Raw genomic sequence first — 21,186 nt, forward strand, 5'->3', positions numbered from 1 at the left:
TTGGTTATTTGTTTTAACGTGATGCTAATAGACTAATCAGATTCTATGGATTGTGCTAAGCTATGCTAAAAGAGCTAGCGTCAGACCCAGAGATCGGCTGAATGCACTCAAAAAAATGATTCAAGCCCTTCTTAGAGATGACACATTAAAATTGTGTTCAATAAATTAAAAATACCTCATTAAGAGCAATAAGTATATATATTTAATTAGTCTAACACAAAATAAATATGTACTATAACTTATTGATTTCTTTTTAATTGCGTTAACACAATTAGTTTGAGTCTGGGTTCTGGAAAAAGATTTTCCCTGCTTTTGGAGAGTCATTTTTTAAATAAGTGATATTTTATGCATTTTTAGGTAAAGAGAAAGACTTAATAGTGTTTAATGTCCATTTATCTTGTTGATTTAGAAGCGTTTGTGTTATATTTTTTTCAAATTGTTTGGTTAACATCGTGCAGAAGAGTGGCGCTTGTGGTTAGGTTGTGGATGTGATATATTTCTCTCAATGAGCACTGTGTTAATGCCTGTTTGGAGATCAGTCTCTTCTGACATGCTCATCCAAAGTATCATATGTTATTATTATTAGCATGCTAACATGTGCTTATGCTAATTAGTATGATATAAAAACTTTTTATATAAAATAACAGAATTGAGTTATTGAGACTACACTACATTGAGTTATTCAAACTACGCTAAATCGAGTTATTCAGACTACACTAAATTGAGTTGAGGCAACTAATTGAGTATTGCCATTTACTTTAAAATAATTTGGACTAACTCAATATATTTTTATTGTGTAAAGCAGTTTACAGTTTTATGAGTTAGGGGTTCACATTCATATTGGATGGAAATCCTGCCCACAATTTTATTGAGTTAATCCAATGAATCATTTTTTTTTTAGTGTGGAGGAGCTGGAAAATGAGGATTTTCCAAAAAAGTGGAGTGTCCCTTTAATAATAATAAATAAATAAATTATAAATAAATAATAATAATTATTATTATTACAAATACACAGCCAAATTATGTCAACAGAGATTATTGTTATGCATTGTGTTTATCATTCATCATAAAGCCATACCAATGCCACAGTGAACTGTCCCCAGACATATATCCTTATTAGAGCCGTGAGTGTACTCCACTGCATCAAAGGCTTTGGAGTTTTCTTCTGAAGTTTATTTGATGAGACATTCTGCTGCATTTCAAACAATGGGATCACGAGGGAACACAGGTAGACCTCCAACTCCAGAGAGGAGCTTACCGCTCAGCCCAGAGATCCTTCTCCAGCCATCAAATTCGGCGAAAAGACACACGCTCACTTTTAACATTACAATGAGGTCCTTCCTTCCTATAGAGTGCAATAAAACTAATGCCAGGTTTAGATACGTTCAATAATTACTGGTTCTGTATGTTCTACATGAATAAAACTATAAATGAAGGTGTGACTAATTTTTCTGTTGAAGATATAAAATGCAATTATGCAGTGCTTAAATGGGACACACCACTTTTTTTAAAAAGTATGCTCAATTTCCAGCTCCCCTAGAGTTAAACATTTTGGAATCCATTCAGCCGATCTCCAAAAGGATGGGAGTCAGAATGATACCATCCATGTACCAAATTGACTAGAAAGTAGGGATGCACCGAATCCAGATTTATTAGGTGCGGCCGAATCCCGAATCCACCGTTTAAGATTCGGCCGAAACCGAATACCGAATCCTACTTGCATCCTTATTCCATTAACACAGTAAAGCACATTAATGAAGTAAACAACGTCCACAGCAGTGTATTTTTCATTTTATTTAATTTTAACTGTACATTATGCCAGGATGACAAGTTGGAAAAACTATTTTGACAATTACCATAAGCCTATGCATAATGAAAGCGATGCGTTGCGACACGCTCGTTTTTCCAATAAGCAAGCAGCTCCGCGCTGAAAACCATATTCAACTTTGAGTGAGAAGTTCCGCTCGTCAATGTCAGTTTTCACACGGCCGTCCAATTACAGTGGAGGAGGGGCGGGACATTACCACAGCAACCAACCGGCTCACAGCTGAAGCATCACACCTACCAAGCGCTCGGCTGAAAAACAGCTGGCATTTGGCGTCCTCAAGGCGTTTTCAGCCGTGTTTAAAGGTTTTGGTGTGTCCAGCTCCTAAGGCTCACCCAAAGAAAAAGCTCATCTCCACGTCAGCACCCGATGTGTGTAATCAACGGCCGCGTGACGTCGACCAGCGTAGCGCAAGCCTAGGGTTCGGTTCGGTGGAAAAAAAATCTAGGATTTGGCCGAACCCGAACCCCGTCAAAAAGCCCAGTATTCGGCCGAATCCGAATCCTGGATTCGGGGCATCCCTACTAGAAAGTAACTGGAATTATCCCCCACCCCATTTTTTATATTAAAGGGACATTCCACTTTTTTTGAAAGTATGCTCATTTTCCAGCTCCCCTAGAGTTAAACATTTGATTTTTTTTTACTGTTTTGGAATCCATTCAGCTGATTTCCGGGTCTGGTGGTACCACTTTTAGCATAGCTTAGCACAATCCATTGAATCTGATTAGACCATTAGCATCACACTCAAAAATAACCAAAGAGTTTCGATATTTTTTCTATTTAAAACTTGACTCTTCTGTAGTTACATTGTGTACTAAGACAGACGGAAAATTTGGATATTTTTTAGCAAAATGCTAATGGTCTAATCAAATTCAATGGATTGTGCTATAAGCTATGCTAAAAGTGGTACCGCCAGACCCGGAGATCTGCTGAATGGATTCCCAAACGGTAAAAATTAAAAAAATTTAAAGGTGCAGTGTGTAATTTTTAGTATGATCTCTTGTCATAAATGAAATATAATATACAAAACTATATTATCAGAGGTGTATAAAGACCTTTCATTTTGAATTGTTATGTTTTTATTACCTTAAAATGAGACACTTTATCTACATACTAAGGGTCCCCTTACATGGAAGTTGCCATTTTGTTCCACCATGTTTCTACAGAAGCCCTTAACGGACAAAATTTTTACTAAGTTGTCTCTGAAGATGACATGTTTGTCTGGTGGCAGCTACTGTAGCTTCTCCATGCATTTCAAAAGCGAGGTGAGCAGTGGACTGAGCCATTGGTTGCAATTCGCAACCTCACCCCTAGATGCACCGAAAATGTACACACTGCACCTTTAACTCTAGTGGGGCTGGAAAATGAGCATATTTTCAAAAAAATGGAGTGTCCCTTTAACACTTTATTAAAATGCCTGATTTCACATTGTTTTATGTAGACGGTTTCATCGGACGCAAGCCTGTTGCCACAGTTACGCGCCTGGCCCAAAGTTAAAGGGATACTTCACCGATTTAGCATTCAGCTTTGTATCTGTAGAAACCCGGCAGTATTACTGAATGACCATGTTTCCCTCCATCATTTCCCCCTGAGAGGAGAGATATCTGCATTTTGGTTCTGCAAAAAAGTCCTCCGATGATGCAAAAATCGTCATATTACATCATCGGAGGACTTTTTTGCAGAACCAAAATGCAGATATCTCTCCTCTCAGGGGGAAATGAGGGAGGGAAACATGGTCATTCAGTAATACTGCCGGGTTTCTACAGATACAAAGCTGAATGCTAAATCGGTGAAGTATCCCTTTAAGTTCCGGTCTTTGTTTGTTTATCGATTTGGCTAGTTGCTAAACTTACCAAATACCTTGCCGAAAATAAAAATGTTTCAGTTTCGCGAAGATGGCTAATATCCGCTGTGCGAAGAATGGTTTGGCAGTCAATCAATTCAAGGATCTGTAGCTAACATTGTGTACATTTGATTTTAACTAATATATATATATAATATTTACACACATCACAAACTCATATATTATGCAAAAGAATACTTTTATTTTGTATAAGATTAATCTAGATCTATTCCCAGCCCTAACTTTTTAACTAAATATGCAATGGACGGAAATTTATGCAATTTAAAAAAAAATAATTGTTCCTTTACGTTTTCTATTATAGATCCAATAAATTCAACTAGACACACTAATATACAATATAAAAAAAAAATTTAGTCAGACATTTCAGTACTTCAAGCAAAAGCTTGTAAATTTGTCTTAATTACACTGTTAATGTAATCAAGTAAAACATTAAAGCGTTCAGTAGGTATATATAGCACAGTACCGCACCAAAGCAAAACCCTTCTGGTCAAATGTAATTGATGTGTAAATGCAAGATGTGGTTAAAGCCCGCAGTTTAAGCTTTGGGAAGCAAACCTAGTAGTTTAAAGGCCATCACCTGCTGTAGGCTTACAAAAAAGAAACCACTCTGGACAAGTGTGATAGTTTCAGACAGAAAAGCGATGGGTCGCTTCCTTCATTCCTTCAAGGCTATTGAAGTCTCTAACTAACCTTACATTAGAAAGGGTGAACGGGGTTACGTGCGAAAAGCTCTGCTGGAAACAGGCGATTTGAGACCAAAGCTGTTTTCGAAACCCGTCCCTCTCATCGCAGCCTGTGGTTATGTAGCAGAGCAGAACGCTGGTAGTAAATCACTGCCAGACTGTAGATCACAGCTCATCTGCTGCTAACGTCTGCCATGGCCACTTCTAAACTGGCAGCGCGTGTTGCAAACTGATTGCATTTTGAATACCATAATGATTATCAAAATATCATATTAAATGGAGTAATGGTGGCGTTTCCTACTGTGAAATCAGTGGATTTGCTGTAAACAGGACTGTAGATGCACTGATACTCACAAGAATGGTCACTAATGATGCAAGAGTGTAAGACTTGAGTGTAAGATGTGCTTGTAGATTTTAACTTGGTATAATCAATGCTAGACATGTAAAAATAATAATAGTGGAGTCCAAATTCTGAAACCACTAGTGAATATGGTCTGTTTTGAATTTTGCTAATTTTGCTAATTTATTTGTACTTTCTCACAACAGTTTACGCCATCAGCATAAAAACAGAGCAGTAATTAAACATAATTGTTTTTAAATTATCTTTGTTTGAGTTACTTTTTCTTTAAATGAGGAACTACATGCATTCAGACTAAATATGCTTCATTTTGAACCGTAAAAAAGCCTTTTTTAAAAAGCACATTAAAATATGAAAAATATGTTAGTTGACATTTTAACAAACACCACGTTGCAACAAAAATTGCTCTCAACAAGATACTGCTACTTCTTTTAAGTTTAAGCCTCAGAAACTAAATTTGTGAAATTTTTCAAACTTTATGAAAGCTGCAAACTTTTTTTTAAAAAAATGAAGAAAAGTCCATTATTGAGCACATGCATAAAGTATCAGTGTTCAAAACTGTGTCCTTATCTTTCACCGATTAACAACAGTCATGTTATTATAATGATTTATAAACTTATCTTCCAGGTCAGATTTCGCAGGAAATGTCAGTTGCTTTTCTCATACACATAAAAATAAGTACAAACAGTAACCTGTAATTTTATGTTTTAAACAGAGATAGCGATATAGAGACAAAATTACATATAGCAGCTTTAAACAAGATATAGTTTTGGAATAGTGTGGTATTTTTTACAACTTCCATTATTTTTTTAAAATGAATGTCCCGTTATAATCTTTAATAAAAAACGCAAAACTCCTCCCCTCCTCAAAACGATCTCTCTTTACATCCGGTCATATGGTATGGCAGGTGAGTGGGGTTCAGAAAAAGATCGCAGAGATTAGCAATTAACAACACGACCCAACTTTAAACAATCCAATCAGTTTTCGATGGAAGAATTCAAGTCAGTTATTCAGACTGCGATATGGTGGTTATATTAAGTAAATTAACTTAATTCTGAAGATTAAATTTCTGAATGTTATTAATTTATATAATGATCATTAATATGTAAGGAATAATTGACGACGGGCCGTTGAATTATTTAAAAAAAATGCACACCCAAGGTGGTAATGCGGCACGACGTGAATCGGAGTGCATTATTTTCCAATAATTCAACGGCTCGGAGTCAATTATTCCGCTTATACTACAGTAACCACAAACATTGCTCTGGTGGTTATTTTAAGATATTTGAAAGGTTAGGTGTGCGTTTTACCAAAAAATAATCAACACCCATGGAACATTTCTCAACCAATCAGAATAAAGCATTCAACAGGCCATGGTATAATGAGCATAGTGACTAATAAACTAGTGACTACTTTTATCAGCCGATTGTATTCGAAATATTTTTAGATTTCGGCTATCAGTCGATAGCCGAAAATACTTTTATTGGCCAATACCAGTTATTGGTTGATATACTGTATCGGTGCATCTCTAATAAATGAGATGCACGTTGCCCACACGGAGTCTGTGAGTTGCCCGCCAAAGCACATTCCATTAATAGCCTCGATTTTAATATTTATTACTTTTTTATATTAGCTTGGCTTCTTTATGTATCTTACCATTTAAAACATGATAAAACATATTAACAAGTAAAATAAAATAAAATCAACAAATAAAACAAAAAGTTTTTAGTAGTCTATTTAAAAAAGTGAAGCCGCCAGTGTCTTGGGTCCTGAGTCCGCGCAGGAGCGATTTCGAGATCAGTCCAGGGCCGGGTTTCCCAAAAGCATCGTAAAGCTAAGTTGATCGTAAAAACGATCGTACGAATTATCTTAAAATGACGGGCCATTTCCCAAAAGCTTCATAACTTAAGTAGCACTTGAAAATCATCGTAGATCTACGAGTGCTCTGGAGTAATCGTTCATTCATAAGTGCATCGTAAGACAACAGTGTTACGAGGTCACCTGCAAACAACCAGCAAATTACACTTCTGCAATGATGATAATGTAATGTTTTTAATGTATATTTATTTATTGGGTTCTTCTTTGTTTATTTGTTTAAATTTCTTTAATATAATATATTTAAAATTAAAATGAGAAATTTAAATTACTAAACATAAATTAATAAAGAAGGAAAACATATTTGGTAAATTTTGGTAAAAGTTGGTACTAGCAAATTGACAAATGGTTCCTACAAATTGCTTCAATAATTAATCTACAGTAAAAATAATTGTTTTGAAGTGAAATGGCATCCGATTAAGGAAACCAAATAAATATGTACAGTACAATGCAATAATCCCTAATAATAAATAAACATAGATAATAAAAAACAAATAATTATAATAATCTAAACTATTACATAAAATGCAGAAGGCATTTAACAGTGGGACAAGTCCTAACTAAATACGGAAAAGAATATTTTATTATGCACAAATTATTAAAACATTAAAATAAATTTAAACAAATAATTGTTTAATGACTAAATTTTATAATATTTAGTCATTAAACAATAATGAAAATATTATTAAAAAAAACATAGTGCACATCAGCTGAAGATCATTAGCCTAAACAAGCTTCTGCTACAAATTCGAGTCATTCTATAGGTGACATTTCAGCACTTGACAAAGGGATAGCGACTCGTAAGTAGCACTTAAAACCCAGCTGCGAGCGATCGTTTAACGTGCATGTTTGGGAAACGCACGTAAATGAACAACGAATGTTCATTAAGTAGCTCGTAGAAAGCGCTCTTAAGAGTAGTGAGCAGGAAGTAAAGCGCAAAATCAAGGCCCCGCCCTCGCTCTTGCAGAACGCGCATATCACAGCTGTCAATCATGAAGGAACATCACAGTTTTTTAACATTAAATAAGTAACTAAAAACAAACAAGATAATTGAAGTGTAATTCAATTGTTTAGTTGGTCTCAAGTCCCATTGAATAACACGGGGAAGGACGGGGTTTTTGACCTATACTAGGACCAGTCACTGGGGGGCGATCGAGACGTTTTGGCATCACTTTTCAGGGCTTGTGCGGCACGCTTGGTCTAAACCATGCACAAATTTCCAGATCAGTGCAGAGTTTGTCCTGAGTTCAGCTCTTAATATAATTCATTAAAACATAAGTCCCCGAAGACTCCCATCAAACACTTTACGTTAAAAACCAACATTTAACTGCTACTAATCACCAGGTCCTTCATTAATTCAATTAGACATGTATGCTTGCTGCTAGAAACTTGTTCAAAAACAGAGGTTTATGCTCAGTTGAATTGGTACAGAAGAGAAGCATTTGATCAAATGCGCTAACCATCCATTAATGACTGATCAATTTTCCAAAAACAAATCATATTTCCTAAAGTCACATAAGCCTCTTACACTGGAGGAAAGAGGGCCACATCATCTACAACCTCTGAATTAATTAGTCAAGCAGCCATTGATAGTTCACAAAGAACATCTCCGAAGGGTGTTATGAGCCCAATGCAAACTACTTTAATTAAACACACGTGGCTCAGGAGGAAACCTAAGCACACATCTACATACTTTTCTTGGAACTAGGCTTTCGCTCCTCTGAGGCTTTTAGTTGTTTCTCTAATCCATTTCTGCGGCTAATCTTTGTAAAACCCTCCGTCGACAATTTATGGCCGGGGCGGGGCTATAAAATAGGATTTTGGACAACTTTCAAAAGTGCCTCCGGTGAGTCTTGTTTGTTAAATTGTTATGTCGTAATGACGAAACCTAAATTCATTGTCAGAAGGCTAATTATGCAAAAATCCCTTTTCTTAAGCACCCATAAACAGCTGCTCGCTGGTAGCTCTTGTAAAGGACAAACGACAAAGCTTTAAGTCAGAAGGTAAACGGTTTACCTGATATCTTGACGTTGCGGATGTACTTCAGCAGTAGGGTTCCGTCCACGGGGTCCATTTTTGAACAGAGTCCCACCTTGCCAGGGCAGAGGTCTTTGTGCATGTTATGGAGGGCGTGGGCCATCGCGTACACGGCATCAATCACAAACATCACTTTGCCCTCTTGTTCGTAAGCAGAGTCTTTTCCGATCCTCTCTTGATCTGATGGACAATGGAAAGATGGCATGACCGTCAATTAAAAAAAACTAAATCAAATGTATTTATGTACTGTAGCACTTTTTTACAATTTTGCATTGCTTGAAAGCAACTTTATATGAAAAAGGTAAAACGCCAGCTTGAGCTTACGAGAATTCGTACATGGGTCAATGACGTGACGTTATTTATTTTTTTGTTTGTATGGATAAATTAAAATTGAAAACGGTTAAAATTTCTAAATAAATTTGCAGCTTACTTGCATACATTCTCTTTTTTGAGGACCAAGCCTAAAATTTCTGGTTTAATTTCATTTTGAAAGAATATTTGGGGGATAATTGCAAAAATGCCAATGTGATGTAACCAGTCTGTGTCAATTGGTGTAAATAGTATTTTTTTTATTAAAATATAAATATAAACATATAAATATATTCATAAAAAATGTGGAATAAAATATAATCATCTAGTTTAGTGTAACATGATTTATTACATACATTTTTACATCATTTGTCAAAGATTTTGTCAAGACAAATACTACAAAAACGCATTAAATTGTAAAAAAGTTCTACATTTACATTTAGAAATAAATATAAATATAAATATATTAAAATGTATTTTTTTTTCTAAACTTACATTTAGAAATAAATAAATAAATAAATAACTAACTAACTAAATAAATAAATAAATAAATATATATATATATATATATAGTTCAATATATTCCATTCAGTCTTAACTTTCATAAAAATGGTGCAAATGTAATTTTTCATATATAATTAACATAAATACACTGTGCATTAAAATAAACCTGATGCATGCTTTCAAAAAAAGTTTTTTTATTGGATTTCTCATCTTGCCAAACCGTTATTGTCACCTACCCACATATTTAACGAGTTGGCTACATTGTATGAATTCATATGAAGTTTATCATGCAAAAACATATGATTATCATAAAAAATAATAAAGAAACCCCACCCCTAACCCCAACGTCATAGGTAAATTGTACAAAAATGTACGATTGTGGTCATACAAATTAATACCAATTAGCCACCTTGTAAAATACGTAAAAGTGGTTAAAAGATAGCGATGAAAACACAAATAAATATTTATTATATAGAATATAAGATATTATTGAAATCTTAACTAAAATGGTAAGAAAAGATTATTTAAATTAGTAGGCCAAAGTCCACATAATAACCTAGTAAATATTCGATTATTACAGTTTGTAACAAAATCAAATCTACCGACATTATATTTTATAACCATATAACAAATATTTATATTTTACAACGACACGTTAATATATACTTCCAAAAATAAGTGGTATATACAGGAGTTTCCCAGTACAGATTAAGGGGGTGATGCAGATATGTCAGTCAACGTAGGCACAGTTTTCAATCATGTTACATCACTGACCACCAAAATGGTATCAAGACTACCCAGAAAGACAAGTGATGTATATGTCAAAACTTGTACCAACACATCAAACAGCAATATTTGCTGATGATGAAACGAGTGAGTTTGTAGTAGGTGTAAATACAGTTCAATATTTGATGTAAACAAACATATTCAACCATTTTTGCCCCCAAGCAGCAATTAACCTCTACGTCAAACACAAATGTGGTTTTCTGAGATAAAATATGCTCGATTTAAGTGTCTTATTTGTACATCTTTAGAATTTAATTGGAGCGAAATTGAGCAAAACAGCTGTTTGGGGGGCATCTCTGTAATTTACCACGAAGGTTGTTCAGAATAGAGTACGGCACAAGTGCTTCTCAACTGTCGGCTCGTGACCCAAAAAGACTGCAGGTGTACTCTGATAGTGAAGAAACATTACTAAATGAAACTACTTACAATTTAACATGCATACTTAGAAGAGAAAATAAATAGGAGAGTCTTAGCCTTTAAAATTGAAGACGTTGTCTAAATCTTTCGCTATATTTAGTTTGATTGTCAACCAATAAGGAATTTGGCGCAAATTCATGAACCCAAACTATTAACAAAAATGTCCGAAGCAGTAATAAAAATTACCCAACTAAATTAAATTACAGGTTCACTTGCAATGAAAATACATGGTTTGTGCTCATCATTGTGACTGCAAAAATCAATGCAAGTATTTTTAAATAATTCTGCATATTATTGGGTCTGTGCAGTTAATGTTAAATATTAATACATTTTTTAATGTTGATTTCAATTTTGGTATTGCACAATATAATGTAATCTCATATAATATAAACTGTACTGTAAAAAGTTTGCCATGTGATGCCCAAAGTGAAATATGGTTTTGTAGGCAAAAAAGCATCTTCAACAACGCAATGCTGTTGGAATTTTACAAGAAGTAACGAAATGTATTACAAACAAGCTTAGTTTTAACTGCTAGAAAGCTAAAAAAAAAATAAAAGGTTAATTTCTAGCCTAAAGAAAAAATATCTGAATTAAAAGTAGATATTGCTTGAAACAGATTAATGCAAATGACAAACAAAAGCAAACAGTATTATTTTACACAAAGCAATTTCCTGAACACTGATTAATCTTTTAAATTACCTTAAAAGTGGCAAAGAATGTAAATAAGGCAAACACTACTTGTTGATGTCTAACTACACTTTCTGTTAAGTATTACTTCTATTATCTGTCAACATTTAAGATATTGGCAGTGAAATATTAAATTCTCTGAAAGGCATCTAATCTCAGTTTCAAAAAACTGTTACTTGTAGGTTTGTAAGAATGAACTAAACAGTATGTCGGAGCATGTTACAACCTCATCATCCTTAACTCACAAGTCTGTGACACGCTTTTGTGGGTTACCACTTGAAACCTAAAATCCTAACATTCCTAGCATCCTAGCATTTTTCTCATAAATATGAATTGCACACAAAATATTGTGAAAACTATGAACATAAAAAGCATATTTTGATCCAGTGTGCCAGATGCTGCCTGGTTCATAAATATTAATCATGAATATTGTACAGCTAATTAAAATACTTCACCGTCATTGGTCAACCTCACCATCAAGCAGAGTAAACGGAGGCACAAATGGCTTACAGTACAAATTTTAGTATGTAAATAAATTGCAAACACCCTGGGTTATTTTCAACCAGTTGTAACCTAGAGGTTAGAGTTGCCGGTTCGAGGTTCACGACTGGTGGGTTGCAACTGGTGCCCCCGGGCACCAATTGCTTCCCTGGCGCTGCAGTGATAGCTGCCCACTGCTCCGGGTGTTTGTGTGTTTACGACTTACAGTGCGTGTGTTCATTATTCATTGGGTTGTTATCTCAAATGCTGGGTTAAAAAAAAAAATTCTGGGGTTAATTTATCCCAACGTCTACGTTTTTGACCCTTTAAAAATAACCTAGCATTTTTTGGAGAAAAGATGGACTAACCTAGTTGATTTATAAATGAACCTAGAAAATGCCCATATAGATCCAACCATACTGTAAGTTTAAACAACCCATCAAAGATTAATTTAAACCCAACAGTTGGTTTTGTCCATATTTTACCCAACCATGGGCTAAAACAACCCAGCATTGTCTAATAAAACATACCTCTTTAAAATATGATCTGGAAGATAAACCTGATCTCACGAATTTCCGTGGCATAGTCACGGAATTTTGTGCTCATTTTTCCGTGGCATTCTCACGGATCTCCGCATTTTTCCGTGGCCGTGCTACGGACTGTCTTTTTCCGTAGCATTCTCACGGATTGGTTACTCAACTGTTTTGTCCCATTTTCTTACCATTTTCGCTTTGGTTTAGGGTTAGATTTACATAAAATGACATCCCTACCCAACCCAACTCTAACCCCAACGCCAGGCGACAATTGTTTAAAGTTTAGAAAATATAAAAGAATAAATCAGAAAAAATAGTATAAACCAATAGTTAAAGTGACATACTAATGCAAACACCAAATCTAACCCTAAACCGAAGAGAAAATGGTTTGAAAACAGGAAAAAGGAGTTGAGTAACCAATCCGTGAGAATGCCACGGAAAAATGAGCACAAAATTCCGTGACTATCCCACGGAACTTTGTGAGATCATGTTGGGAAGATTTATAAAATATAATCATTTGTTAACAATATAGATGCAATGGTGTCTTTTCCCAATTCTACAGTATATGTTGCTACGGCCTGGTTACATGCACTCTTAAAAATGCTTGCTTCATTTCAACTCATCGTTGGGTCAAAAAGAGACGAGCCCAGCCCCTTGGGTTGTATTTTAACCTAAGCTAGGTTGTTTCAAACCAAAAAGGCTGGGTTGCTTTAACCCATACTTGGGTCAAATATAAAAATGTTCTGTGTTAATTTAATTCAATGTCTAGGCTCGCCCCTGAAAATAACCCAGCATTTTTAGACTGCTTGCACACTCTATATTTATCCAGAAAGTTTAGTGGAAAAAAATGATCAAATCTCTGCAATATGCCGCGAGTTGTCATCTCACATGTTCAGACGTATCTTGCTCTTCATGTCATGGATAAATGAAAGGGGTCTGGTAACATGCGAAGATAGAATAATAGACAGCGAGACAGCAAGCAAGATTAATTATCTCTCAGCGCTCATATAATCATGCCAGACAGCTGTATATTCATTAGAGCTGGAGTTGCTCAGCTTGGGTTATTTTGTAAGGTCTTAATTGCAAAGGAGCTGTTTCAATTATGACCCTGCCAGAACAAACTGGGGAGATGCTGTCAGATGTCAGGTTGGCAGATTGCAGGGTACACTTTTCAGAATAATGCCTGTGCCATTGTCATCTTGCGTTATTGCCAGCATTTACAGTACTGTTCTACAGTAATTCAAATAATGACAAAGGCTCTACTTTCCCTGAAATGGGTACAAAATAGAGATGAAACTTTTCAAAAAGTACTTTTTGAGTAAAGTCTACTTTCAGAGAAGTTTGCTCAAAACACATTTTAAAATTAAAAGAAATAAATGTACAAAACTTGGGCGGTACTCTTTCAAAAAGTACACCTAAAGATTGCATATTAGTAACTCGAAAGTTCATATTGGTATACCAATTGGTACATATTAGGAGCTTTGAAAAGGGAAACGTCCCAGTGACAGCTCTTTTTTCTAAGAGTGTACTGTAGATACAGTGTTCCTGTACTGTAGCTCCACAAGTAAAGCATTAGTCTTGTGTTTGATCCCCAAGGAACACTTATTGATTAAAAAAATCATATAGCTTAAAACGCACTATAAATGGCTTTGGATGACAGTTTAAAAGGGATACTCCAGCCAAATATAGAAATTAGCCCATGATTTACTCACCCTCATGCAAGGACATTTCATTAAATAACTCCAAATGTGTTTTGTCCGAAAGACGATAGACATATGTATCTCGGATTGCTTGAGGGTGAGTACTTCATGGGGTAATTTTTATATTTGGCTGGAGTATCACTTCAACCAAGTGCAAAATCTAAATCATTTTAAAAATTAAAATGACATAATAATTTGTTTTTATAATGAATTTAATATAATTTTAACAGAATAATGGCCAGATTTACTAAACGGGGCAAATTAGTGTGAAAGCGCAATTCCAAAAAATCGCAGATGGGAATGGTAATATCTGCAGGTTATTTACTAAAAAGGCCAAGTGAAATAACACAAGAGCAACAACTGATCTCAATAATGATCAAAGCAATGCTTAAGAGGAGCGCAACTTAGTCCAGGGTCATAAATAAACAGAGCTAATGATCCTCAGGTGCGGGTGATCTACCAACGCCTGATGCGCTTGAGTTCAGCACCACCGACATTCGCAGATGAAAATGCAGGGTGTTAAATCCCATTTAACTCTTTCCCCGCCAGCGTTTTTAAAAAAAGTTGCCAGCCAACGCCAGCATTTTTCATGATGTTCACAAAAGTTTAATGCCTTCCAGAAAATGTTCTTATATAAACAAACAATATATCAGATGAAAGAACAGACCCTCTGCTTTAAAAAAAAAATGTTTCATCCTACCTTCATTAGTTCTCTCCTCTCAAACATGGGTAGTTTTTTTCAAAAACACCCAATTTTGAGCAAAAAGCTGAGATAATTCAATTTTTGCGAAGGACTTTTGATAGAGATCAGATGCAGAGCAATCTTTAAAACATACACGGAGTTCTTTCACGTGAGGCGCTACTTCCGGGTTGTATAAGTTGCAGAAGATAATAGCGGTATTGCGGAAAGACGGAAAATCTCGTCATTGGCGGGGAAGCGTTTTCTCTTAAAGGAATAGTCTACTCATTTTCAATATTAAAATATGTTATTACCTTAACTAAGAATTGTTGATACATCCCTCTATCATCTGTGTGCGTGCATGTAAGCGCTGGACTAAAACTATATTTTATGGCGTAATAGCACTTTTGGGAGTACTTCGACTCGGCGCAGTAACACCCTCCCTCTCCCATTATGAGAGTGAGAAGGGGAGCGGACTTTTCAGGCGAGTCGAAGTACTCCCAAAAGTGCTATTACGCCATAAAATATAGTTCCTCTTTTAAATCCGCTTAGAAAAGCGCTACGTTTTATTTTGTACCACCAAACTTGCTCGTATAATTACTCGTCTTAAATAGGAAAAACGTTGATGTGTTTGGTCACTTCTAACTTTATCTCTGATTGGTACCATTGAATGAATGGGGCTAAGCTAAATGCTATCGAAGTGTCGCAGCGCGCTCCAGCGCTTACGTGCACACACACAGATGATAGAGGGATGTATCAACAATTCTTAGTTAAGGTAATAACATATTTTAATATTGAAAATGAGTAGACTATTCCTTTAATTGACGAGATATCTCGTCAATGGCGGCGAAAGAGTTAACAAAGCCATAGTACTGTTATTCTTTTAGTGACGTCTATTTAATTTCTTCCAGCAAATAAAAAACATGGCTTGGCAAACATATATACATATTTTTGAATAATATGTTCCTCTGGCATTCCAAATAAACTGTTACGTGTTAAAAAAAAATCTTCTGCCTTGTACCACACGCTCTCTGATCTCTGCGATGCCTCCTCTTATTCACAACAATTGCAGCCATTTCAAGCGCAAAATGATTTAAGACATGCTTTTTTTCTGCGTTACATAATGGCGCAAATACCAGTAATAACACACACACAAACATGTTGCATGAATCATTTAAATACTTTCCTCCCATAAATTTTGCGTCTGAAAGGGAAACTCCTAGAAATGCATATGCAACAAGGTCAGTCACAAAAATAACTAGACCACTCCTTTTCAGCGCTAATTATCCACTGCGTGTCTTAAGTAAATCCCGACAGTGATTATTTAACGTCAAAATGGTGATTTGTGCTGGCGCAAGCTTTTAGTAAATCTGGTCCTATATCATAAATAAATGCATTGTTGTTTTCTTGAAGCTCATTTGGTAACATTGCGTAAGCAGCACCAAAGGTCATGGGTTCGATTCACAGGGTGCACACTGTACATCTCTGCATTAAATTATTTATTAAAATTATAAATGTAATGTATTAACTTGTTGCCAGCCAGCGCCAGCGTTTTTCATGATTTTCACAACAGTTTAATGCCTTCCAGAAAATGTTCTTCTTCAAATATATAAACATACAATATACCAAATGAAAGAACAAACCCTCTGCTTTCAAAAAACAAAAAAAACAAAAAAACGTTTCATCCTACCTTCAGTAGTTCTTTTGTAATCAGCTTTTGAATATGGGTAGGTTTCTGCAAAAACACCACATTTTGAGCAAAAAGCAGAGATAATTCCATTTTTGTGACAGATTTTTCATAGAGATCCCATTCAGAGCGATCTTTAAAACAGACACGGACATGCAGCAGCTTGCCATAGGGTTTAAAAAGTTGCGGACGAAAAGTTGCCACCTAGTTGATAATAGCGGTATTGCGGAAATACGGAAATACTCGTCATTGGCGGGGAAGCGTTTTCTCTTGATTGACGAGATATCTCGTCAATGGCGGCGAAAGAGTTATTACATTGTCGAATAACTTTATATCCGTAAAAGATGAACTGATCTCTCTTTCTAAAAAATATTATGGCACACCAAAGTACACCCTATTCACGAGTCCCCAAACCCAAAATAGCAATCGTCGCTTAGTTAATGTTGCTTAGTGCAGTATTTTTTCTTTCTGCCATTATGTTGCTTCATATTTCAAAAGGCTTGTTTGCCCATTCATTCAATACTCTTGGCTGGCTTGTCCAAGATGAACCCATCCATATTCCTTTGCCTTCCTAAATTTACAAATCCTTTCTTATCGAAACAAAGCCACTGCAATTTGTCCTAAATGCTGCTGTTACCAAAGAAATGTCTGTTCTATTCTCCAAAGGTTTCTAATCACCAGTTCTACAGGCCTGCCTTAAACAGCAAACCAAAGGCAATTTAACATCCCCGACAGACCCGTGCATCTTAAAAACCCTAAATTAAAGAGGAAGGTTATGCTTGTGTAATCGTTCGCCACAAGCACGGCTGTTGGGGGAAAACAGTTGGTGAAAAAAGAGCCATTGTGATGCTTTCAGAATGAGGGAGGCCGGTCGGCCCACGCGCTTTCAATGCTCTGCATACAGAAACCCACTTAAACGCATCAGCGCACTTATTGGTGGATGAACACTTGCATCTCTTTTGTCTTATCCATGCACACACAATCCTACAGTACAGAGCTACGCACAAACTCCTCGTCGTTGAATCTTGGCACATTTTCACATGCATTACACCGCCGGGCTTGGCGTCCCTTTGAGGGATCTTTTCCAATTAGGTAAGGCGTCTTTGAGATGGCAGAGATGAGGGCCGTGACAAAGCACCATACTTCTAACCTGCAACACCTTTAGCCGCTGTGGGCTGCAAAGGCACTAACCGCCCCACACTGCGGGCGCAGCTCACCCTGGGAGTAATGGCTCTGACTCCCCCTATTTGCCAGAAAAACCTCCAGAGCCTTTTGTCTCACTTAAGTCTCTTGTTTGTGGTTTCGGACGAGCGATTTTCCCCTCAGAAGGTTTTGTGGAAGTGTGCCGCACCCTTAACCTCGAGAACAGTAAAAAATCTTTGATACAAAGCGCCTTTGATTCGCACACAATGCCAGCTGTTAACAGAAACGGTCAGCGCGTGCATGCTACTAATGGAGTGGCAGTCGCCGAATGCACTTTTGCACTTACTGTATAAAAGCAATCCATTAACTTCCGGCGAAGGAATTAAAATATTCAGCTGTTATAATTGATTCAAAGGAGCGAAAAACTGCTTTGGAGTTGCATACATTAGTTTTGGACTTCAAAATCCCTCGAGCAATCAAAGAAGAGCATTTATTTCCGATCTTTTAGAAATAATTCAGGTAATAATGTTTGGAAAGCTTCAGGCTTTCTGTCTGAGGTCCAGGTAATTTAGATGTAGCTGTCATAGATGAGCAGATCAAAGATTAATATACAAAAATATCCAGGCAGTATAAAAACCTCAATTGTACACGTTTATAAAATAATTGTACATACAATCTTTCAGTATGTGGTCCTCACGATCGAATCCATGACTGCTACAGGAACACTATTAACTAACTAAAAACAGTGGTAACCAACCCACCAGTGGGTAACAAGTGATTTATTATGTTTATCTGCAGTGACTCGCAATGCACTTATCGCTCAATGGCACAATGGTAATGATTTATAGTTCAGGCCTTGTGAAGACTGGCAATCTTTCAGCTACAAGCCCATAAGTCTTGAACATCGACGCTGCATCACCCCAAAAAGTTTTGCTTCTGAGAACTGGTGATAACAGATGAAATCTGCATCACCTTTGCATTTATCAGACATCTCTTCTAGATAAAAGATGGGTCCTGCTTTTTGATCAAAGCTCACACGCAAAACATTTAAGACATATGATGTCTCCTCTGCGTATCTTTTATGAACAATACAAGCCTGAGGGTTTCAGAGGGAACCAAAGTTTCTCTTTCAACGCTAGCAGTCTGGCTTGACACTAAAATCCTAAGAATTGCCCCTGAGGACATCATTACATACTGAATCTTTTTAAATACAAACCAGACACACTCATGTGTGTTCCTGCAATATATACTGTATATTTAGTAGGAATAATATAATTGTGTGAAGTGGAAAATTCATGCCCTGGCACTGCCTTTTTGGTCTGTAAATTTGGCAAAAATGAAGATCTTTGATCTCATGTAACTGGATTGCAAGAACCAAGGGGATATTTCCTTTTCCTCAACATTGCATCTTTTGAAAATGAAAGGGTTTCCTGTGGCAAAATTGGTAGAGCATAGTGCAACAAGGCTGTAGGTTCGATTCCCAGTAATGACAGCCTGATCATAAAAAACTATAAACAACCTTCAAATCATACAAAAATTTACGAATGTGGTCATACGAATTAATCAACACATTCTCACTTCCCAAGGCATCAAAATCTGAAGCATGTTCAAACGCCTTCAGCGTCAGTATGAATACGCGAAGGGTGCCCCTATGCGTCACTATATCGACGAAATGGGAACTCCGTTGCTTTCATGCTAATCCCTCAGCGTCGGATATAGACGAAAGGGAATCCCGGAAGGTGATGCCGTCACGTTATGCGACGATCGGCAGGATCATGCCGCTTCTGGACAGTAACTACTCAATTTTTTTCCAATTTTTAAACCATTGTCGCTTGGGGTTGGGGTCAGACTTGGGGTTTGGATGTCAGTTTGTTTATACTTTTTGTCTTCTGATTTTTAAGCCACTGTTGCTTGGGGTTAGAGTTCGGGTTTGAATGTCTGTATTTGTTTATAGTTTTTGTATTCTGATTTTTAAACCATTGTCGCTTGGGGTTAGGGTTAGAGTTGGGTTTGGGTAAGGATGTAATTTTATGTAACAGAAAGTCGTTCTAACCCCAACCCCAAGCCAATGGTAAAAAATTTGGAACAAAAATTGAGTAGTTACCGTCCAGAAGCGGAATGATCCTGCCGATCGTCGCATAACGTGACGGCATCACCTTCCGGGATTCCCTTTCGTCTATATCCGACGCTGAGGGATTAGCATGAAAGCAACGGAGTTCCCATTTCGTCGATATAGTGACGCATAGGGGCACCCTTCGCGTCTTTATACTGACGCTGAAGGCGTTTGAACATGCTTCAGATTTTGACGCCTTGGGGAGTGAGAATGGGTTGGAACTAATATGAATTAGCCACTTGGTAAAATTCATACGTATTTTCTGTGTTGCTAATTTGTATGAATACGTACGAAATCAGTTGTACAAAAACATATTATTATCATAAAAACTATAAATAAACCCACCCCTTACCACAACGTCACAGGGGCAAAAGCAAATCATGCTAAATTGTAGGAATGTGGTTGTACAAATTAATACGGATTAGCCACCTGGTAAAATTCATACGTATTTTCTGTGTTGGGTAATTTGTATGAATACGTACGAAATGAATCGTACAAAAACATACGATTATCATTAAAAACTATAAACAACCCAACCCCAACCAACACGTCACAGGGGCAAAAACTAATCATACAAAAATGTACTAATATGGTCATATGAATTATTACGGATTAGCCACCTGGTAAAATTCATACGTATTTTCTGAGTTGGCTAAATTGTATGAATACGTACGAAATGAAATGTACAAAAACATATGATTATCATTAAAAACTATAAACAACCTCACCCCTAACCACACTGTCACGGGCGCAAAAACAAATCATACAAAAATGTCCTAATGTGGTTGTACAAATTAATACGAATTAGCCACCTGGTAAAATTTGTATGTATTTTCTGAGCTGGCTAATTTGTATGAATTCATACGAAGTGAATCGTACAAAACATATTATTATCATAAAAAACTATAAATAACCCCACCCCTTACCACAACATCACAGGGGCAAAAGCAAATCATGCAACATTTTTGGAATGTGGTCGTACAAATTAATACGGATTAGCCACCTGGTAAAATTCGTACATATTTTTTGAGTTGGCTAATTTGTATGAATTTGTACGAAGTGAATTGTACAAAAACATACGATTATCATTAAAAACTGGTTTATACTTTTGAATTGACATAGGCTTTTCCTGTACAGTCAGACATGGGCCAACACTGCTGTGAGACTAAGAGACTCGCAGGTGGAATAAACTACAACTGGACCAGACTTCATACTGATAGTCAAAAGCCTAGCTACTCGAAAACCACTGTCACCCCATATAGTACACAAAAGCAGTGAAATCATGTAGCTACCGCAAACAGTTGTCAACAAGCTAAACTTTGTCCTCCCATCCACCGATATCACAACGATCCATCTCAACATGTGCAATCCATAATCACAAGCCGCTCACCGGGTGGAGAATTTCCTGCATGCTCGACCCTGATAAAAGCAAAACAGAGCGGCGAAAACCGAGAAAGACAGAGAGCGAGAGGACAGGAAAGAGGCAGAGATGAGGAGAGCCGAATG

General features: G+C 36.5%; 1 protein-coding gene across 4 annotated transcripts in view; it reads right to left on the reverse strand.

Annotated features, from left to right (window-relative positions):
* The window catches only part of grm4 (glutamate receptor, metabotropic 4), a 259,154-nt gene that overhangs the window by 33,258 nt on the left and 204,710 nt on the right, over positions 1-21,186 (reverse strand). For all 4 annotated transcript variants that reach the window (XM_055212575.2, XM_055212574.2, XM_055212577.2 and 1 more), the window contains exon 7: positions 8,622-8,822. In XM_055212575.2, coding sequence (XP_055068550.2) covers positions 8,622-8,822 — 201 coding nt within the window. The remainder of the gene's footprint in view (positions 1-8,621; positions 8,823-21,186) is intronic.

Source organism: Misgurnus anguillicaudatus, chromosome 8, assembly GCF_027580225.2.
Source record: "Misgurnus anguillicaudatus chromosome 8, ASM2758022v2, whole genome shotgun sequence".
NCBI classification, from domain to species: Eukaryota; Metazoa; Chordata; class Actinopteri; order Cypriniformes; family Cobitidae; genus Misgurnus; species Misgurnus anguillicaudatus.